Here is a 23,433-nt window from a genome sequence, read left to right as displayed (position 1 = left end):
CTAAGTATCATATCTGTGATATCCTCACAATAACCCTGTAGCCTATGAGCTCGCTATTCAAGCAAGATAGTCAAGCTCACTCATATGACTTTCAAACAACTACTCTTACATGACGCTGCTGACTAGCCACCGCTTCGGTTCCGCCATGTTACAGCTTGTGTGATTGAAAGGTTGCTAGCTTTGTGAAAAGTTATATGATGAAGGGATTAGTAAGCCAGATCACGTGACCTGACATTCTTTTATTAAGTCAAGTGTCCTCCCGGATCTTAGATTAATCATGAGTTCAATCAATTATAAAAAAAAAACATCTAGGCACATGTAATGATACATGAAGATGTAGTTAGCACATTATTTCAGCGGTTTTCATTAGCTTAATAAGAGCTTCATAACCTCTTGAAGAATAATGTTGTTGTGTTATGTATGTGTAATCTATCTACGCGAGTTATATAGAATAGTTGAAGGTTGTATTAATAGATCTATCTACAGAAACATAATATAGTGATGAGTCACATAATCTAGTGAGATCACTAACTGCAACAGTCATAAGAGCCAACACTCTCTCTCAAGATAATAAGAATCACATATAAAAACACTCAAATCATCAAGATAGTCTGTCAAAATTAAATACAAATATAAAATTAAACATTTCCAACTTTTACATCTGTAAGACCTAGCAAAATCATGAATCATGCAAATGTCATATTATCTAGAGATTTAGTGAGTTCATTTATCATCATCTGAGCAGTGAGAATGTATTCTATATCAATGACTCTCTGATTCAACTGTCAATGTGAAAAATGAAAATGTGTGTCAATGTGCTTACTTCAGACTGTAATGACTGTCATCTTTATGAGATCTATGACATTCTTATTATCAGTGAGAATCTGTATCAGAGATGTAGTGATGAAGTCAAGCTCAATCATGAGATTCTGAATTCATGTTATCTCATGAACTGTCTTACTAAGAGTTACATATTTGACCTCATTGAAACTTAGAGATACACAAGATTGTTTTATCAAATACCATGAAATCAGGCTGTCTGTGAGCTTAAAAATGTAGCTGAATGTTGATTTTCTATCATCATTCAAGGGGCTGGCTCAATCGGAATTCAAGTAGCTGAAGAGTAGATAGAAATTATCAGGGAAATCAGAGATAATGAAAAAATCAGTAGAAATGGAAAAATCAGAAGGAACAGAAGAAACAGAAGAAATGAACTTCTTATACAGGCTGCATCTGTAGAAAATACCCAGATTCATGATTTCTTTCAAATAATGTATAATGTGTAATAGAGCCTTTCAATATTGAGGTGTTAAATCAACATTCTGTTGAGTAAGTAGTGAGACAGTGTAAGTGATATCAGAACATGTTTTAACTGCAAGATATTGCAAGCAATTCACATCATATTAATATCACTGAATTGTGAAATCAGTCTCTTTCTCAGATATAGAGAAATCATCAATACAGAATTCATTCTTCATTAATATTCTGACAACAGCTGCATCATCAAGGTAGAAATCTTCAATAAGATATTTGATATATTGATAATATATTAAATCAATTCTCTTGTCTGAACAATTGATCTTCATACTCAAATACTTGATTAACTGATGTAGATTCTTGACTTTCAATTTCTCACTGAGTATACTCACTAGTCAATCAGCATTCTCAGAAGCTTCAGATATGATGTTGAGATTGTCAACATAGATCATTATATAGAGATGATGTCTGAATGTATGATATCAGAGTGCTGAATCATGAGTACTGACTGTAAATTCAAGATTGCTCAACAGAGCTGTTAAGTAATTATATCAGATTTTCATCACAGAGTTCAGGCTGTATAGACTACTCTCAACTGTACAGACAAGTGTTTTCAGTAAACCTGTCTCAAATTCAGTAGATTGTCTCATATAGACCTTCTTAGTGAGGCACTTATAAAGATATGTCATCACTATATTCACTTGATGAAGTGTTCAATCATGTAGTGCTGCTATTGTAAAAAGAATATGATTAACAGTATCAGTGATAACTGAAGTATAGATCTCTTCTCTAGAATTCTTCTTAAGTCAGTTATCATAAATCACTCAATGTGATTTTCTAAGAATATTATCAGAATCAGCATTCAGGTTCACAGGCCTATCTTTCTCAAGAAACACTCAATGACTTGAAGTAATCAGTTCATCTCTCAGAACATCAGATCTAGAGATCAAACTTCATATATTGTGTCTCTTCAGATCAGTAATCTCATGTTATATGAACTTCTTTCAATAATCTTCTACTCTCTCTGACTGAGATGTGGCATTCTTGTAGAACTTCAGAAGGTTACCTGTAATAAGACTTAGAGTATATGTAGCCAGCAATTTCGCAGGCTGCAATCATGTAGAATTTGAATCATCAATGTCAGAGGCATCTTCATCATTAATCAGATGAATATCAGGCTTGAGTTCAATAATATAATTGATGAGTTTCACAGATGTAACAATCAGTTTTTCAGTGATCAGAAACCTCACATCACTACTGACAATAATCTTGTCAGATTCAGAATGTCATAGGTGATATATTGATGTACCACTAAATTCAATAATACAATAGGAATTGGCATATGAAGAAAGCTTATTCACAGGCCGCTGAGATTCATGCAAGTGAATAAAAACCTCTACACTCAATTGATGAAAATGCCTCACATTCAGCAGAGTATTTGTAAGTGCATATCAAGAAATCTTATGTGAACTTGAAATCACAGAAGTCTCTGCAGTAGAGGATCAAAATTTCAAGTTATAAAGAACTGTAGATGTGAGAGTATTATTGATTATTATAATCACTATCTCTAGAACATCTGTTCAGAACTTCTTAGAGAGATTATCTTTCAAAAGAACAGCTCTAACCTGTCTTATAATAGTGTAGATTTCATGTTCAGAAACATCATTCTGATGTGATGAATATGATACTGTTGATTCTCATTTAATATCATATGAATTCATAACTGTGTGCATATGTGTGAATCAGAAAACATCATCAATATTGATCTGTAGAAAAGCAGAGACTGTATACCTGAGATTACTTATGAATCTGAGTCATAACTCAAAGTATTGAACAGCCTCATTCTTGAACTTTAAAAAATATACTCAACAGTAGTAAGTTATGTCACAGATGATAAGCATTCAGTATCTGATTCTCTAACAGAACTCTAAGAGATGATCAGAGAGGTCTTTCAATGTATGTCTATTATTTACAAGATTAATATGAACCTTCTTAATGAGTTGAATAGATCTAGACATTGATGTTTTTAAATAATCTCACATCATATCTGCCTTGACACATTTCTTACAAAAGAACTTAGTCTTAGAATCTTTAATTGTGACTTCAATATGAAGATTCTTGATCATAGCAATTATAGTATTAGTATGAATGTGACTGAGGTCACAGTGTCAGTTCAAAAGAGTCTTTGATATTCTTGTATTCTTGAGATCTGTATTCAGAACTGTAGAATCAATGTTATTAACAGTAGTAACAGCAGTTACAGAAAGATCAACTTTTCAGTTAAAATCATACTTGTGAGACATCATTGCAATATACTTGACTACTCTGTTCAGATGATTGAGATTCTCATTAAACTCTCATTTATTGATCTTATATATGTTGTTCTGAGCAGTTCAAACTGTATGAAAAATAACACTGTTCAGAGCTCTGCAAATGAAAAATGAGGAAATGATGAAAGACAATGTAAATCAGAATCCCTGATCTTCAAGCTTTATAAATGAGAGCAGGTTAACTGTAATATTAGAAATATAGTGAATATTCTGCAAGTTAACATCATTATTCTCAATCTTCAAGGTGACAGTTTCAATCTTCTTGACAAACTCAGTTTTCCCAGTTACAGAATTGACAGAGATATTATTATTAAAAGATTTAATGTTTGAAAAAGAATGAAGCTCATCTATTATATTCAGGCTTGCACATGTGTTCAAATATCAAGATCTAGAGAATGATTTTTCAGTGACTGTGAAAGAGAAGTAGAACTCAATCTTTGTAATTACTGCATTCACTGCTGATTGAGAACTTATCAAGTCATTCTTCTTCTCTTTCTTCTTATCATTCTTCTTATCATTCTTCTTTTTCTTTTTATCAGAGTGTAAGATGAAACATCTGTCAACAGTATATTCATGTCTTCTGCAGTGAATGCACTTTCATACAGATATACTTTTATTCTTATCTTTGTTCTTATTCTTTTTTACAGTCACAGAATTAATCTGAGACTGCTTTTTTCACTCAGTGATAATCTTCTTAAATGTCTGATTGATCAGTTACTTCATCAAATCATTGATATCAATATTAATAATGAGTCTCTGATCAGTGAAGAAAAACTTATTTAAATGTGTCTTGATAAACAGTCTTTGATAATCTTGTAGATTGTTGAGGAAAAGATCATGATATACATTCTCAGTGCTCTGACAGAGCTCTTTATAACAGATAATAAGATAGTAGAAATGTCTCTGAAAAGTAAGATAATCATTCTTCTTAACTTATAATTTTATCAATTTCTTGAAGATATTAACTTGTTCTTCTATCAGTGATATTATTGTAAGAAATCCCGCTCCTCGCGGATTCTTTACCCCTATTCCTATCTCTCGCGTAATCAATAGGGCTAGCAGCCCTTGGCTACACACAACTATATAGACTGGAGTTTGTGAATACTATTCACAACTCAGCTTGAATGCTATTATACATTTGATCTCTACATTTATCTTTCTACTGTGAACACTTCTAGTAGTTAACAGTATATATCACATCAAGCTGCAAACACCTGAATAATCACCTGTGAGTACTTATTCTTACATTTCAAGCTCAGTCAGTCAGCAACTGCCTGTTATGACTGAAAGAACTAGAAACTTACATGCTTCAATCCCTGCAAACTCTACTGCAGACACTCAGAAGCAGTCACTCAAATCATGAATAATCTCTGTGAAAGAAGTCTCAGAGAACTTATCAATCACTCACAGAATATCATTCTCTGTATCTGTGACAGAGAAACCCTCTGAATTCATGAATAAATCAATCTCAGTGAAGAACATTCTTGAGCATCTTCTGCAGAACTAAGCTATTTTTCTATAAGAAATGCTTACTATCTGTAAACATTCTCAAACTGAGTCTCTAGACATGATCTTCAGAGACATCTGTAAATTGAAAAGAAACTTTCTCAAGCTGCAATCACTTAAGGTCATCTATCAAATCACAATCTATAAAAGCTTTTGCAAGTTTGTATTTGAAATTGACTTACAAGCCCAACTGTGTGACATGAAAGATGAAGAAGCTGTCACCTATACAATGACAGATCTCTATTACACTGAAGTCAAGAACTGACTGAATTATCTAGAGAATGATTATGAGAGATCTCAATAATCTGTTCTCAAGATCTATCTAGAGAATAAGTTAAAGAACTTCATGAGTCAGACAGAGAACACCTGAGCTGCAATCATCAATATTAGAAAAAGAGATGAGAAATCTGATAAAGACTACTCACAGCACTTTATGAAATTATAATGTAAATTAAGATCTGTGAAAACAGGGCTCTGAAACAAGATCTGAATGATAATATTTATGAAGAGACTGAATAAAGATATGTAGAACAAGCTCATTGAGCAAGGCTCTAAGTTCTTGACTCTGAAGAAACTGATAACTCTTATTCATTACTTACAGATCACTGTGAGAGTCACAGACCTGCAGAGAGCAGATCATCAATCAGCTCTGCAAGAGTCAGAACAACAGAGAACAGATTTGTCAGAAAAAGATAACAAGATACAGAGAGATTTATATCTGACTGCTGAGCAGAGAGAAAGAGCTTCATAAGCTTCTGTGAACAGAGTGTATAACAGAGAGATTAAGAAAAAGAGACTCTGCTTTATCTGTTCTAAATTAGAACATCTCTGTGTAAACTGTCTGAACAAATCAAAATAGAAATTTGAGAAGTTGCAGACAGAGTCAGCAACAGTCTTCTGAAGAGTCTTAAAGCTGACACCTGAATCTGTTACTCTCTCAATAAAAATACTTACTTACAGAGAGAGACTGTACTGCAGTACTACTGCTCTACAAGTATGAAAAGTATTAATGAACTTAGAATTCCAGGTCACTGTGATGTTTCTAAAGCTCACAGAGTGAATGAGCTGAAAGATGAAGACTGAGAATCTGTTCTTATAATAAGCAGAGCATGAGAACTCAGATCTGAGAGCTGAGAGACTCATAAGAGTTATCTTTAAATTACAAGATCTCTCTGAAATCTGAAGAAGATTTGCAGAAACTGTGATTATTGCAGACATCACAGATAATATATATTTAAGACTTATATAACTTTAAAGACACAATCTGCACATAGCTGTCTATAAGTCAGGTTTATACTTCTGATCAGTGTTGACAGATTCACTTATGAAGATAGAAGCAGTTAATACTGTAGAGTTGATTAGAGGAGACAAGCTCATCTATATAATGACTTTGTAAGTGTCTGAGAATCTCACAGTCATGAAAACTGAGCTTCAGATACTAGAGAAATATCAAGATCTCACAGAGATGTTCAGCTCAGCTAAGACAGCTGAGCTTTCTTCTCACTGTAAGAAGAATCTGATAATAGATTTGATAGAAGAGTAGAAACTCTTCTGAGAATCAATCTATAAGCTCTCTTATTATGAGACAGAGGTCTTGCAGACCTATGTGAAGAAGAATTTAAAGAATGACTTTATCTGATCTTCACAGGCCTTCATGAGAGTCTCTGTGATATTCATAAAGAAGAAGGATGAAGATCTCAGATTGTATATAGACTATTATAATCTGAACTCTAAGATAATAAAGAGCTGCTATTCTCTGTCTCTGATTGAGAATGTGATCAACTGTCTCACAGAAGCTGTCATATTTATATAACTGAATATAATCAATGTATATACATAACTGTGAATATAATCTGAGAATGAATGAAAGACTGTCTTTAGAACTGCACTGAGACTGTTTGAATATCTAGTGATGTCTTTTGATCTGACTAATGTCTCTGTGACATTTCAGTCTTTTATTAATAAAACACTTCATGCATATCTGAATATCTTCATGATAATATATCTGAATAATGTGATAGTGTACTCTATGAAGAAGAAAGAACACACTGAGCATGTATGAAGTGTGTTGAAGATCTTAGATAAGACAGAACTGTATATTAAGCTTATAAAGTACAACTTCAGTACTCACTGAATTAATTTTCTAGAATATGTAATCATCACAGATGATATTCAGATAAAATCTTCATAGATTGAGACTATTCTATCATGACTGAAGTCAACTAGTATTCATGAGATTCAGATCTTTCTAAGCTTTGTGAATTTCTATAGATAATTTATCTTTATATTTATAAGAATCTTCTTAATCCTTACAGACATGCTGAAGAATGAAAATAAGAAGAAGTCATTTCATAAACAGAGAATGAAAAGATTGTTGAGAAGAGAGAACTGTAAGAACTTTCTTATTTCAGAAGCTTGCAGAGTCTTTATAAGATTGAAATAGATATTTACAGATACAGTGATGCTATTTTACTTTGATTTCTTACTCTTAATCAGATTGAAGACAGATATTTCTTTCTTTATGATTTTAGAAATAGTCTCATAACTACAGTTAAATGAGAACTGAGTTTTAGTAATCTTTTTCTCATGAAAGATGCAATCTGTGAAGATCAACTATAATATTCATGATCAGAAGCTTCTTATGATAGTGAAATTCTTTCATCACTGATATCACTACTTTGAGAGTCTTGTGACAGTGATTACTGTTAGAACTGATTATAACAGCTTATAACAGTTTACTTCAATCAAGAAACTCTCACAGTGATAGATTCACTAGGCTCAGAGACTGAGTAAGTTCTGGTTCAAGATAGAATATATTAAGAAAACTAAGAACTCAGCAGATGAATTCTCTTACAGATCAGACTATATTAAGAAGATCAGAGTGACAGACACAGAGAGACTAGAGAAGACAGAAAAGCTTTGCAGAATACTCAGACTGAGTATTGTGAAGAGATTGACTGAAGAGTCTCTCAATTCTCTGTAAGAGAAGAGAGAAAAGAGAGAGAAGAACTCTGCACAACTACTCTCTACAACACTGAGAGTCAATACTCTGAGAATCTCTGTGAGAATTCTTGAAGAGAATATCTATAATCTGAAGAATTTGCAGGCTTTGAGAAGCACTGCAGAAGACCTGATGCAAGAAGAAACAGAGTATAAGTCTTTATAAGATCTTCTATTCAGATTGTCTGAACTGTAACTGAAGAATGAATATACTCAGTATATTTGAAAACTGCTTACAGCAGAGACCAACCCTGCAGAAATAAAGAATTAAAGAGACTTAAATAATCTCTTGTGAAGAGAGAGCTGAATTTATATGCTCATGAATAAGTTTCTATATGTAGAACTTATTAAAAGGTATCATAACTCTTCTCTAGTGAGTCATTTTACAGACACTAGAACTCATGAGTTACTTATAAGAAAATACTTCTGACTGAAGATATGAGAACTTGTGAAGAAGATAGTGAATTCTTATACTATTTATCAGAGTTTGTAGATAGTGTGATTCAGACTATATGAAGAACTTACTTCTCTATTCATCTCACAGAAATCTTGAAAACAGCTAGAAATAAATGTTCTTGTAAGCCTCTCTGAAAGCAAGAATATATATGATGTCTGCTTTGACAGTGTACTGATGATAGTGAATCACTTTATCAAGATAATACACTTTATACTCATCTGCAAGAACTTGAAGTCAAAGAATTTGACTCATATCTTCATCTGTGATGTGATCTGATTGTATGAATTATCTATAAACATTGTCTCAGATAGAGAATTAATCTTCATAGAAGAGTTCTGATCTGATCTGATAACTATACTGAAGATCTTATAAGATCTAAGCATGACTTTTCATCAACAGACAGATGATCAGACAGAATACCTGATAAGTATATTAAAACAGTATCTGCAGTGCTTTGTCAATTACAATCAGAATAACTGAATGTATTGATTATTACTTATAAAGTTTGTATACAACAACTCAAAGCATGTCAGCACAGATAAAACTCTCTTTGAGATGCTCACTGAGACTCATCTGTGAATAATCTTAATGAACTCATGAGAGTACACTATAGAGTGTGATAATGTCTGTGAATGAGCTGAGAGAATTCAGGAGATTCAGAAGAAAGCTCACAAATTCTTGAGAAAGGCTTAAGAGTATCAGAAGAGATACTATGACTTTAAGTATATTATAAAGAGTTTTAAGAAAGATGATAGAGTCTGACTGAGTCTAGAAAACATCATTATATAGAGATCTAGTAAGAAGCTGAATCTCTTACAGACAAAGTCTTATAAGATTATAAAGAAAGTTAGCTCACAGTTCTATAGATTGAAATTATTATCTGAGTTACAGATATATAATGTTTTTCATGTCTCTTTGCTCTATAAATATAAGAAATTCTTAGAAGAGAATTCTGTGACTCATCACTCTGTCTGTAAAGCACTAGAGAGTGAAAGAGAATATCAGGTCAAAGAGATTGTTAACTCAGAGAAGCAAGATTATAAGCTCTGATTCAAGATTCAGTGATAAGAATATTCTGATAAGATGAATAAGTTTACTTGAGAATCATCTGAGCAGATAAGATATCTGTAGAAGCTGAGACATAACTTTCATACTATGAATTCTGATAAGTCAGAATAATACAGTCTTTGCTAAGAACCTGATTATAATAAAGATATTAATACTGTTATTTATAAACTCTAGTCTATAAGATGATGAGTTTCTACTGAGATGAATAGTCTGCAGTGTACATAAGAAAAGAAGAAAACATGTTCTTATTAAAGCTAAAAAACAAGAAAATAAATAGAGCTGCAAATACAATTTAGAGATTAATAAAGAAAAAATAAAGAAAACTCACACTTATATTATCAATATTCATAACACTTAATCTTCTCATAACTATCAATTTCTCTCTTCAAAGAAGCAGAGAGCATTATATCTGCAGTATAGATAATTATTGTATTTGATATAAAGACTGTCAGAAATGCACAGACTTCAGAGAAGCTGAACATCAGAATATGCATAGTTACAGCAGAGTCTTGAAGACTGATCATCTGTATATGTGATCAGATATCTCTTATAAAGCTGTATTCACTCTCTCAGTTATGCTGAAGTATTCAGTCTGAAAACAATGAGAATGCAGAGAGAAGACTTATCTGTTCAGATTAACTTCTATCATGAATTCATAATATTTGCATTGTCTTGATTATCTGAATTTTACAGGTATCTGAAGACTCATCTCTCATTGACAATGAGATTGCAGAAATGCACTGTGGTACAAGAATCATTGATAGAGAATCTAGACATATTTATATATGCCTGGTCAGAGATTGTGTAAGTAGAAAAGAGATAGTCATAGACCTGCAGAGCTGCAGAAGACACTGATAACATCAGAAGCTTTACAAGAACTGTCAGCTAGAGTCTGTAAGAAATTACTTGTAAGAAGACTTACAGTAAAGAGAGAGACTGTGCTGCTTGAAGTCAGAGACTGATCTGAGAGAGATAGAGAATTGACTGCTGATCTGAAGATCAGATGCAGTGACAGAGCTGAGAGAGATAAAGATATAATCATAAGTGATGATGTCTCTGCTTTATCAGCTGATAAAAAGTGATTAGAGAAGTTGCAGAGATGCTCATAAGAAGCTTAGTAATGATTAAATATTATTTATAAAGAGATTGAAATTGAAAAAATTTTTATTCTTGAAAAGTTCTTGAATTAATATGTGATCACTGTTAGAAACACTCTCTCTCTGTCATCTGAGTGAAAACACTTCATGAATAAATGAGAATACTCACAGTTTGTGAGAATGAGAGCTGTTACAGAAAAAGAGAAAAGAAGATGAGATTTCATAGACAGATCTGAGATATTTATACTACTCTAGAGAGGTTTACTTACACTGTGAGTGATTCTGTGAAACAGTCAGATCACTCTAGTAAACAAGAGTAATTGTAAATCACAGATCTGAATCTTTCTATATAACTACAAAGAGTAATTACAGACTGTGAATATCTTGATTCTACAATTCTACAGAGTTAGTGAAAGAATGGAAAATTCCTCACAATTCTACAGTGTTAAAGAGCAATGATTTGCAAGAATGAATGAAAGATTAACTTATAAATGTTTCTCTTTAATAAGAGTGATCTCACAGAGAGTGATTCATCTGTGAGATGAATCTATGTAATAATTACACAAGAATCTCATGAAAATAATTGAGAGTCAACTGAAATTCTTCTATATGAAAGATGTGAGATAAATCTGTATAATAGTCAGAGAAGAATCTGTAGATCACAAAGAATCTTACAGAATAAGAAACTAAGTGACAGACTCTTTTCTTTTCACAGTAACAAGAGATTTTTCCTCACTGAGGTTTTTTATAGATATAAAGAATTTTTAGTGAGTATCACTGCAGTGCTGAGCTGACTATGAAGTCACTCAGTGAAAGGCTTTACAGACAAAGTCTTAGAGAGAGAAGAGTATGTAAGAAATCTCACTTCTCACAGATTCTTTATCTCTATTTCTATCTCTCATATAATTAATAGAGCTAGCAGCTCTTGACTATACACAACTATATAGACTGAAGTTCATGAATACTATTCACAACTCAGCTTGAATACTATTATACATTTAATCTCTATATTTATCTTTCTATCATGAACACTTCTAGTAGTTAATAGTATATATCACATCAAGCTGCAAACACCCGAATAATCGCCTGCGAGCACTTATTCTTACAATTGTATATTTAATATTAATCTTGTCTCACAGAGCTACAGTATTATCAGCTTTCAAGATTTTAATAGTGATTTAAATGTTTTCAATAAGACTTGATAGCATACATCTATATAAAGACTTGAAATGAATTCTTCACTTCTCAGAGTTAATATAATGTGTAAAAGAGAATTCTTATTGAGTTCTCAATAGAATATTAATTTTATCAATAACTTCTATATCAGTTAATATATCAATATACCAGACTTCATAATTAAAGTCATTAAATGTGATTACTGATTTGATATCTAGTGTATATTTAACTTTCTTCTGATATTCTCACAACTCATCTCTTGTAGTGTCTCTTTATACAGAGACAGATATAGTGAGATATTAAGTGATTTCAGCTGCAGTTATCTGATTCTGTAGTATTATCTGTATAAGATTTATAAAATTACCTGTGATGCAATAGATAGATTAATTCAGATCATTATTAAAAGTTAGCATTCTGAGAGTAAGAAATGATGAAGAATTTAATGAGTTAAAATGAACAGATTCTGCAGATAAATATTAATATTAACTCTGCTTTTCTTTATTCTGAAGTTTCTCTGTTATCTCATTATCAAATTTCATACTCTGATGAAAACTGATCTCAGTCTCATCTTGTAAGTCAGAAGTCTTCTTATAATGAGTGATTATTCTATCTATGAGTTATCTAGTGAAGTATGTAATTCTGAGCCTTGAGCTGAACTCTGAAGTAACAGATATATTACTTATATTAAGATAACTCTACTTCTTCTAGATATGTAAAAAAAAAAAATAAAAAAGTGATATTCTTCACAATGAAGAATATACTTTCTCAAAAATATAAAGTATATAAATTTACTGACTGACAGATTCAGAGAAAATGAAATATCTCTAATAAAGAGTAAGAGTCTTTTCAAAAAAAATAAACTATCTCTCATTAAAAAATATTGATACAATATTTTAAAAAGAAAAACATGCCATTCAGACTATAATCTGTAGAATAGTTAAAGATTGTATTAATAGATCTATCTACAGGAACATAATATAGTGGTGGGTCACGTGATCTAGTGGGATCGCTAACCGCAACGGCCGTAAGGGCCAACAAGTTACACTAAATGGATAGGTTGGGGTGGCACGTGACTAGGGTAGGTGTAGTAATCACCGACCAACCGCGGGACCCCCAACAGAGGTCAGGGTCATGATTATGTAATGAGGTCAAGTGGCGCACTTAGCGAGGTCAAGTTTTCTGTATACACTGCTGTAGGCTACTAGGGCAAAAGAGCTCAATCACCACCAGCGCACTGCTGGTAGAAGGGCCGATCAACCGCGGGACCCCCAACACATGCCGTGTATTGATTATCAAGCACTTAATAAGCTTATAATTAAAAATGAATACTCACTGTCACAGGTTTAACAGCAGTTGAATACAGTCAGAAACATCTGATATCTATCAAAGATTAATCTTCTCTCAGAATATTGACAGATTTATATAGACAAACTATCAGTATCTTGAACGAGGCCACATGTATTGTTGTCCAGTGAGATGGTTTTACAGAACGTATACCTACCATTATTCCGGAGACTACTCCGTCTCTCTAGACCAAGCAACATGCGACCACCGCTTCACCTGCGCAAATGGTGCAGAAATGGTTATTCCAATTGACGGGCTCCGAAACAGCAAGACCACACGCATGGCACATGCACGGGAACGGAGGCGCACGAGACAAGCTGCAAAATGTATGGTCTGCCTACTGTGCAAGAGGCTCGGACTGTTATTATTGCGAAAGAAGCGCGGAAGAAAAGGGACCACGAGTCACGAAGCCGGTATGAAGCCGTAGTAGAGAAGTATGGGACAGAAATGCGCTGGCGCAAGAGACCCCGGGGTTATTGATAGATGTATAAAACGGCGGATAAAGCGCAAGAAAAACCTCGGACTCTTAAGGCGGACTGCAGGGAGATCGCGGAAGATGATACAACTAACTCATAGAAGCAATAGGATTTGGAAGTGAAGAGGAGAATTTGAACAATGTACTATATTATACCACACAGATTATCTGTACCAAATATGCACAGTATATAAAATATCTGCCTCTGCAAAGTGATCTGGAAATACATATTGCGGATCTACGTATTTTGATTACGCCCTAGTGGGCTGCCAGCGCGCCAAATCCCGGTTCTACATTGTATCACAGTGACGTAAGTTTACCAACCCAGCATCACGAAACTCGCTTCATCTTCCCGTGATTATTTGGCATCCATGGCATATGGCCCGACTCTCTCACATCGCTAGACGCAGACTCATAACTAACTATTTGCGGATACGCTCTATGATATACTGACTGCCCTTCGTTGGTGTTTCTTTTGGGCGCACCACTCCACGAACGATTATTACCTGAGCTGATTGGACTCTTTTGACTCCCACTCCTGACTTTCACTCCCTCTCATACACGAATTGAAACTTCACTCCGCCAAATCACGAAATATCACATATCTCTTTGATTTTAAATAAAGCGATATCTAATTCCGGGATGGTACATAACGTCCCCCAGCCGGGACCGGCCAGGTTGAAGAGAAACGCGGGTCCAGACGAGTGGCTTGAAGCTGCGAAAGATTGTAAATATCTCTCAGAACATCATATGAAGCAGCTATGTGAGATTGTCAAGGAATTCATGATGGAAGGTTCATATCCCCGAGTTGTTCTATTCTGCGTTGAAAGAAAAGTTCAAGCTCATGGCGGAATTGCTGCTAAAGCCTCTTCTATCTACAGAGTCAAACATCCAGCCGGTATCCGCCCCAGTAACAATATGCGGCGACATCCACGGCCAATTCTACGACCTCCTCGAACTGTTCCGTGTTGCGGGTGGTATGCCGAATGACAGCAATGTCGAATCGCCAACAGCCCCACCAACTATTATCACGTCAGATGACATCGAGCCACCTTCCTCCATCACAGATCCGAAATTAAGAAGGAAGATTAGGCAAAATGTCGACGGGCCGAATACTAGCGACGCAGATGAAAATGTCGCTTCTTCTGCTGCCGATGAGAAGTCGGAGGACACATCACAATTGAGCGGCGTGCCCAGCGGGAATTTTATATTTTTGGGAGACTATGTGGATAGAGGATATTTTAGTTTAGAGACATTGACATTATTGCTCTGTTTAAAGGCTAAGTCTGTATTCCCTTAACGTTTCCTCATTTTACTTGCTGTCTTCTCCTACCCTCACCCCTTTATGTCGCAGGCACTAACGGTACCCCTTTCGATTAGATACCCAGAAAAAATTACGCTTGTCCGGGGCAACCATGAATCCCGACAGATCACACAGGTATACGGATTTTACGAAGAATGTTTTCAGAAATATGGCAACGCCTCCGTGTGGAAAGCGTGCTGTCAGGTGTTTGACTTTATGACTCTTGGGGCAATAGTGGACGGGAAAGTACTCTGCGTACATGGTGGCCTGAGCCCAGAGATTCGGACACTAGACCAGGTGCGGGTGGTTGCTCGAGCTCAAGAGATTCCACATGAAGGGGCCTTCTGCGACCTCGTCTGGTCGGACCCGGACGATGTAGAGACGTGGGCCGTGAGCCCGAGAGGAGCTGGTATGTTGCTATCCTAACCTTTGGAAAGATGCGTGCGCCGTCAGATTGAACAACTGACTAACACAAATACCCAATTTTTCCAATTTTCTAGGCTGGTTATTTGGCGACAAAGTAGCCGAAGAGTTCTGCCAAGTAAATGACCTGACCCTGATAGCGCGCGCACACCAGCTCGTGAATGAGGGCTACAAATATCACTTCCAGAAGCAGAACGTGGTCACTGTATGGAGCGCGCCGAATTACTGCTACCGATGCGGGAATATGGCATCCGTGTGCGAGATAGGCGAGGACTTGAAACCGACATTCAAGCTATTTTCGGAGGTGCCGGATGATATGAGACATGTGCCAAATATGAGGCCCGGGAGGAGCGAGTATTTCTTATAGATGTTCTTGTTACATTTTTCTCCTCTTTTCTAATTTGGTTTTTCCCCCTTGTTTCTTTTCCCATTTTGTCCAACTTCTTAATGAGGTGATGCCTTTTTCTATTTCTATTTTTGTCTCATATCAGCTTCGAGTATCCCCATCATCCCCTTTCTCGCGCTGTTTTGCGCTGTATATATATACAAGCCAGTTTCATTCATCCGCTGCACAGCGTGCTTTTGGACTTGTGCTCCCGGTTGGATATGATATCCTTGTATCTTCTTCATCCATCCATCCATCCATCCATCTATCTATCCACATACCTACCTACATATGCTCTAGAAATAGTGAAAAACGACATACAAGGATGTGTGAAGAATGTTTGAGAGGAGCTTACAACTTCACACTGACAGACCATCGTTTGCGTATTGCTCTCTTCCTTCGTCTTCCTATTGGTATGACACTCATAGATATATATATAGTGCACATGAACTTGCTACTGGCGAAACAACTGCTATAATCTTTCATTCCCCATGCTCCCTACATGTATATATCCCCTTCGCCCTATACACATGTACCTATCCCATCCATGTGAATCAGAACAGGCACGCAGAGTTACACGTATCTAACAATTTACTTTTCCATGTCAAGATAGCTACTACTATACCTTAAGGTTAGATATATAAAACTTATCTCATATCAATTCAAAATTCCATCAACTAGCCCAATTACCTCACTCTTGCAATAAAGCAAACCTTGAACCGTACATGCCAACTGAAAAGGGGACGTTCGAGTTTCCACGTCCAACCACTTTTACTTTTTATTTTTATTTGTACTTTTATTTGTTTATTTTTGTTTAATTTTTTTTTTCCTTTCCTCTCATATATCTCCCCCACTTTTGTTATATGTATAAACGGTTGAGGGGTAAGTCAAGTGTAGTGTTGGAACCAGCCAGATCTTAGGCACTCAGTGAGCGGACATATATCCACAATATACGGGTTTCACAAACTTGTCATGAGTCTTTCACATTCTCCAGTAGCTAAGCTGTGCATGGTTTGGTTCATACGGAAAGATAGTTAAGCAGGCAACTTGGTTCCTACGTTAGATAGGTGGACAATTTTCCCAAGCAGACATGAGAGGAAATGTGAACCGTCAAGGGCAAAAAGAAAAGGCTGTACAGAGTACTACGTAGTCAACCCTCGAATCGACGCGAGAATAACAAGTCGCCGAGGCTAGCTACTCCGTACTAGCGAGCTAAAACAAATACATCAGGCATCAATCAAATTAACTAACTAACTTAAGCTAAAACAGGCGTGAAAGAAAAAAGCTGAAAAAAAAAAAAATCGTCAGCTCAAATAACTACCCCGCTCAATTTTATTCATATTCATATTCATACTCATTTCATATTAACCGAAAAGGGCGTCACCCAGGCGAATGCGGACGGATTTCACTTGGGTATAGTTGTCGAGTGCGTATTCTAGCGACAAACATATCAGTGAGATGAGACTCGTTTGGGAGAGGGGAAAGGAGAGGGGAAATAAAAACGGAGACTGAAGAATAAAAAAATAAACTTGGACAAGGCTTACCTCCCAACTCACGGCCGAGACCGCTCTCCTTGAAGCCGCCGAAAGGAGCTTGGTAAGAGATCATGTTGTAGTTGTTGACCCAGACGGTGCTGACAGGAGTTAGATTTTGTATAAAAACTAAATATGAAGAATGAAAACTCACCCAGCCTTCAGTTCGTTGGAGACACGGATGGCAGTGTTGAGGTTCGTGGTGTGGACGGCAGCGGCAAGACCTGAACAGACCAGCTAGTCAATCACATATTTCCACAATACTATAATGGAGAGGAAAGAGGCAACAAAAAACACTAACCATATGAAGTGTTGTTAGCGATCTCGATAGCCTCTGCTTCATCCTTGAACTTCTGCACGGAGCAGACGGGTCCGAAGATCTCCTCCTTGACAATCTTCATGTCCTCGGTGACATTGGTGAAGATGGTTGGCTGGATGTAGTAGCCCTGGTTACCTAGACGCTCACCACCAATCTCGACCTTGGCACCGGCGGCCTTTCCTTCCTCAATGTAGCCCATGATACGGTCGAACTGGATCTGGGAGATTTGGGGACCCTGGAAGGTGTCGCCGTGGAACGGGTCGCCGACCTTGTTCTGCAGAGCACGGGCCTTGAAGCGCTCGAGGAACTTGTCGTAGATACCCTCCTCGACCAGGATACGGCTACCGGCACAGCAGCACTGGCCATGGTTGAAGTAGATACCGAAATTGACCCAGGAGATGGCGTTTTCGATATCTGCGTCATTGAAGACGATGTTGGGGCTCTTGCCGCCCAACTCGAGGGTGACCTTCTTCAGGTTGCTCTTGGCAGCGGCCTGCAGGATCTGGCGGCCGACAATGGTGGAGCCGGTGAAGGCAACCTTGTCAATGTCCATGTGGGAGGCGATAGCAGCACCGGCGATACGGCCAATGCCCGAGATGATGTTGATGACACCTGGGGGGAAGCCAGCCTCGACGACGAGCTGTCCTACGTAAAGGGCAGAAAGAGGGGTCTGCTCAGCGGTTTTGAGGATGACGGTGTTTCCGGTGGCGATGACGGGGCCGATCTTCCAGGCGAACATGAGCAAGGGGAAGTTCCAGGGGATGATCTGGCCGCAGACACCAATGGGCTCGTGACGGGTATAGTTGAAGGACTCGGAGTCTGTGTCGATGACCTTGCCGTGAATCTTGTCGGCCCAGCCGCCATAGTATCTGATACAGCCAGCAGAGTTGGCGACGTCAATCTTGGCGATGGAGAAGGCCTTGCCGTTGTCCAGGGCTTCGATAGCAGCCAGGGTATCACTGTGCTGTTCCATAAGCTCAGCCAGCTTGATGAGCATGCGGCCACGGTTTGTCGGGGTGACATGTTTCCAGGGCCCATTGAAGGCGGCACGGGCAGCGGCGACGGCGATATCGACATCTTTCTCTGTGGCCTCGTGGACGGCGGTGATGGGTTTTTCATTATGGGGGTTGATGGTCTCGAAAGTACGGCCCTCGACGCCCTTGACGAACTGGTTGTTGATGAAGCTGGATGGAGGTTAGTTAGAATGGGTATATATATATATATTGCAATATTACAATATTACGAGGAGATTGGAGAGGGAAATTTGTGGAAAAAAAAAGGGGGGGGGGTTCGTTTACAGGCCGAGGGGCTGCTCGTATGTGCAGGTCGGGGTAGTGATTTTCTGAGAGAGAGCCATGATGGGCGGGCGGGATGAATAGCTGAGGAGAGTGGGATGAAGATTGATAGGGATGATGATGGAGATGATGAGAAGAAGAAGAAGATGATGATGATGATAGAGATAATGAAGAGATGATGGAGGGAAGAAGATGACGAGAGGAAGAAGGAAGGGTTGAAAAATGGTAGAAGAGAAGAGAAAGGAAAACCTGGGGTGATATAAAGGAGGTGGAAGGTGGAAGGTGGAAGGTGGAAGGTGGAAGGTGGAACTGGTGGTGGTGGAGGAGGGAATGGAAGGGATGGAGGAGAAGATATAACGGCCGAAAGAGCAAGCCTGCTGGGGCAATGACGCCAGAACCGCCCAAGATAATAGATACCAGATACCAAGATACCAGATACCAGACACCAGACAAGATAGTCAATTAGGGATGAAATAGAAATACATCAATCAATAATACATTCATGCTAGCCGCGGTGTGGGCGGGCAAAGGGCAAAGGCGGGGGGGGGAAGTCTAATAATAACGAAGCTTCTGTTTAAGTTACTAGAGTATATATAAATAAATGGAACATATCAAAATGTTATTCTTGTTCAATTAATGTTAAATGAACCTCCGCATCTTGCCGTTGATGGCCGCAGCGCGGTTCTATTTTCCCCCCGCCTCCTCTCCAGCGACAAACCCCTAGTATTTTCATCATCATGATCATCATCATCATCATCATCATCATCATTCATCATCATCAATAATCATCATCTTGTTGATGATCATGACTACTTCGTTACTATTTTTACTATTATTATTTTTAGTATTATTGTTTTAGGCGAACTACCAACTAGTTAATAATTTCATCATTTGTAAACAAATGTTGTGTCTTGTCTTTCATCATGTCGATTTCTATTTCCCAATCACAGTTTATTCGTGCGGGGTAAATACGTAGTAGCCTCGGATAAAACACGGAAGAATGGAGGAAATAATAGCGGAAATTGAAAGGAAGGTGGATAAACCATGATAGGTAATAATATATACCAGATTAGCGCTGGATGAATTCCAATTATGGCTGTCGTGGTCGAATGGAGATCTCCCGCATCGGCTCTGTGTCTGTGGATTGGGTAACAAAACCCCCAACCAGCGGAACCGGGAACGGTTGCAAGGTGCCTGGTTCGAATCGCCGGGTCGCGAGGATTTATTAATTAAATTCTTCTCCCACACTCGTGCGAGTAATCCACGACTTGGCTGTTGGCGCGCTAAGCAATGGCCCGCATCCTCGAGGGAAGCAATTCTGCAGAGAACGGGCTCCCCGGCGATGGCGGCACCAGATCACACCGTCGCTGCACAGGCACGGACTCGAATGGGATGGTCGACTTTCTTTCTTTTTTTTTTTTTTTTTTTTTTTTTTTAATTTAATTTAATTTAATTTAAATTTAATTTTGATTTTACCTGCTTCCCTTCTTTATGATCCCCAAATAAAAGAATATAATAATGGTGGCCTTCTTCGACTGCATCCCGCCCGACCTCCGCGACTGGCTGCTCCGCCAGCCTGTCTTCTTCGTCGCTTCCGCCCCCTCCACCGGCGCCCACATCAACCTCTCCCCCAAGGGCCTTCCCGCCGCCTCCCTCGCCGTCCTCTCCCCAACCAGGGTCGCCTATCTCGATGCCACAGGCTCCGGCAACGAGTCCATCAGCCACCTACGCGAGAATGGCCGCATGACCCTCATGTTCTGCTCCTTCAACGCCTCCCCGCGCATCCTGCGTCTCTTCTGCACGGGTTCCGTCATCGAGTGGAATGAGCCGCCCTTCCATCCCATGTTGGCCCAGATGCAGTTGGCCGACAAGTACGTCGAGAGTGCGCGGGCCGTCATGGTGCTCGACGTCTTCAAGGTGGTTTTTATCTTTTCTCCTTAAAAAGACTGTTTATTTGTTTTCTTACCTTCCTACCCTTCAATCTTATCTTACCACCATTGCCGGGGTTATATTGATAAATATATATATACATATATATAGGTTCAAACATCCTGCGGCTACGGCGTCCCCCGCCTCGCCCTCACCACGGACCCAACCACCAACGCCCCGAAGCCATACCTGCAGGACCGCGAGACAATGGGCCACTGGGCCTCCAACAAGATCGCTAAGAACGAACTGCACGCCTACCAGGTCAAGATGAACTCCGACAGCCTCGATGGCTTACCGGGCCTGCGGGCTGCCATGCGCGAGCGGGCTGCTGGGAATCTGCTGCGGACGATGTGGGTTGATGTGCGCATCTGGGGTTGTAGGAATCGGAGGGTGATTGAGATGGTGGGCGTGATGCTGATGTCTGTGTTAATGACTGTGGCTGTGATGAGAGAAGGTTTCTTGAGTGTTTAAGTGTTTTACAGCTGAATGAACATAATAACATGACATGACAATGACAATGATGATTGAATCTTCATATCTAGACTATTTCTACATCTGTCTCTGTTAGACTGGACTGCCCGCCGTATTTTTTTACCTTATTTACTTGCATTTTGTGTAAAAATGCGTAACTATGTCTATTACTAGTCACTTCTGTTATTTGAAGTTTCACTTGTATGAAGCAAAAGAATTCAAAATAGTTGGCGTTGAGGTTGTTACATATGCATACAGAGCAGGGACATATACTAGTGAATTCTAGCTTATGGATTGAGGCTCTTCCCTTTTTTCAAGCCTTTGATATGTTTCTTCAGTGTTATTGTATAACTGTTGAAAATGCAGGAATAGACACTCTGTGGTCGCCGCTTTCCAACCCTCTGATAGAAGAGATAACAAGAAACTACAAGTAAATAAATGAAGCCACGGGAGGCATATTCTCCATACAAGGACATAAGTATTTTCAGTATTTCCAGAAGATATAGCTTGCACGTTTCCTATATGACAACACATTCCAACTCTTTATAGAAAACACAAGGTTATATATACAAGCCCCGTAAGAAAATAACTAGATCCCCCCTTTTTAAGGAAAACAAAACAGTAAACAATGCTTAAAAAAAGAAAGGACTATTGCTTGTAAGAGAGAAAAAAAAAAAAAAAACAAGGAAGGGGGAACTACGCCTGAAAGGAGCTGGGGCCGATGTGGCCATTCAATCCTTGGCTCCTTATCTATACCCCTATTATGTATGCCTCCCCTTAGCTAGCTTTTCAATCAATGAAGCTTCTTTTCTATTTAACGGTAATGCTAACATATGGAAGGACTAAGGGAAAGAAACAAAAATAAGCAAAAACGGGGACAAGAGTAAAAAAAGAATTTTCCGGGGCATGGCCACCAAAAAATTGAAAAAAAAAGGGCAAATCCGGAGCCTCCGATGGGAAGAGCACCAAATGGAATACCCCAGTTCACTTCCAACACCTAAAACACCGGATCTGGCACCGGTTTGCCCCGCTTGCCCACCCGGCACCAGGGCCGCCCAAGAACACATCCCCATCATCATCATTCATGCGCAAATTGCCAGCCCCGGCCCCGATGATGTTGCGCGAGCAGTTCGCGCACGTGCTTATATCGCCAGGGTAGAAATCAGATGGATTCAGCTGCCCCAGTGGTCGCCGGTATCTGTCCCCGCGCAGCCTTGACCTTCCTCCTTCAAGTGGTATGGTAGTGTCGGGAGGAATGTTTTCTTTGTTGCCGTCTTTGTCTTTGTTGTCGTTGACAGTTACAGAGTGGTCATTCCCTTTTTCATCACCGCATCGGCGATGTACGAGAGCCGGGGGTAACTGCTGTAACTTGTGATAAACCCTGACGGGTTCTTCTGCATCTGCGCCCGCGTCTGTGCTCGGATCTGTGTAGATTTCAAACAGCCGGCTGTTTAGATCCCGGAGTTGATTAGATTCTACGGTGAGTGAATTGCTATTATGTTCAAATGCCTTTGATTCTTGTACTGGTGACCCGAAATCCGTAGCACGGAATCGACGAGGTTGCGTATTCGCTGATGCTGAGGCTGTCTGGTTACGAGAGTTGCCAACGTCTGGGAACGCTGAAGTACGCGGAGAATAGTGAGTGGGAGACTGACTCCTGCTTAGCTCACCATACAGGTTGTGCTCGGGCTCCGAATCGGCATCGGGATCGTTGCTGTGGTTAGGTCCCTTGGGCCTGGAGGCTATATCATGGTTAATAAGAAATAGGGAGGAATATTTTAGAACTGAATTGTTGTTATTTCCAAATGGCAATGTGTATTTCGCTCACCAGTGCTTGACCTTGGGAGGATATCATGGCTAAGAGAGCTTCTGAGGACCGGATATGTATTCTTGTATGGGCTACCGGAATTAGGCGTTGGGCTTCGGGGACGGTTGTCCATAGTTAACCAACGGCAAAGTATGAAGGGAGGGCGGAATTCGAGAGTTTTCGAGGCAATTTGAATAGTAGAGGAAAAAGGGCGGTTGCTTGATGGTGATTTGATAGACATAATTGCCCATGCGGGAGT

The 23,433-nt window shown here is 38.6% G+C and overlaps 4 protein-coding genes across 4 annotated transcripts; 2 read left to right on the top strand and 2 right to left on the bottom strand.

The window, feature by feature from the left end:
- Positions 1–13,977: 13,977 nt before the first annotated feature.
- Positions 13,978–16,507, top strand: BDCG_04661 (protein phosphatase). Its single transcript, XM_045420310.1, has 4 exons — positions 13,978–14,503; positions 14,592–14,994; positions 15,091–15,422; positions 15,514–16,507. The coding sequence occupies exons 1-4, from the start codon at positions 14,353–14,355 to the stop codon at positions 15,801–15,803; spliced, it is 1,176 nt and encodes a 391-aa protein (XP_045276442.1). The 5' UTR covers positions 13,978–14,352; the 3' UTR covers positions 15,804–16,507.
- BDCG_04660 (aldehyde dehydrogenase) lies at positions 16,425–19,959 on the bottom strand. The gene is made up of 5 exons (XM_045420309.1): positions 18,971–19,959; positions 17,655–18,856; positions 17,508–17,577; positions 17,366–17,454; positions 16,425–17,256 (listed from the first exon to the last, which is right to left on the bottom strand). The coding sequence occupies exons 1-5, from the start codon at positions 19,027–19,029 to the stop codon at positions 17,186–17,188; spliced, it is 1,491 nt and encodes a 496-aa protein (XP_045276441.1). The 5' UTR covers positions 19,030–19,959; the 3' UTR covers positions 16,425–17,185.
- On the top strand, positions 19,627–21,965 carry BDCG_04659 (pyridoxamine phosphate oxidase). The gene is made up of 2 exons (XM_045420308.1): positions 19,627–20,884; positions 21,008–21,965. The coding sequence occupies exons 1-2, from the start codon at positions 20,486–20,488 to the stop codon at positions 21,365–21,367; spliced, it is 759 nt and encodes a 252-aa protein (XP_045276440.1). The 5' UTR covers positions 19,627–20,485; the 3' UTR covers positions 21,368–21,965.
- Positions 21,966–22,351: 386 nt separating this feature from the next.
- On the bottom strand, positions 22,352–23,307 carry BDCG_04658 (uncharacterized protein; the record flags this gene model as incomplete). The annotated part of the gene is made up of 2 exons (XM_045420307.1): positions 22,352–23,109; positions 23,196–23,307. 2 exons carry the CDS (start codon positions 23,305–23,307, stop codon positions 22,352–22,354), a joined length of 870 nt encoding a protein of 289 aa, XP_045276439.1.
- Positions 23,308–23,433: the final 126 nt, after the last annotated feature.

The sequence above is a fragment of the Blastomyces dermatitidis genome (genome assembly GCF_000003525.1).
Source record: "Blastomyces dermatitidis ER-3 genomic scaffold supercont1.4, whole genome shotgun sequence".
NCBI classification, from domain to species: domain Eukaryota; kingdom Fungi; phylum Ascomycota; class Eurotiomycetes; order Onygenales; family Ajellomycetaceae; genus Blastomyces; species Blastomyces dermatitidis.
Note: the sequence above shows the minus strand (reverse complement) of the source record. Positions and strands in the feature narration are given on the sequence as shown.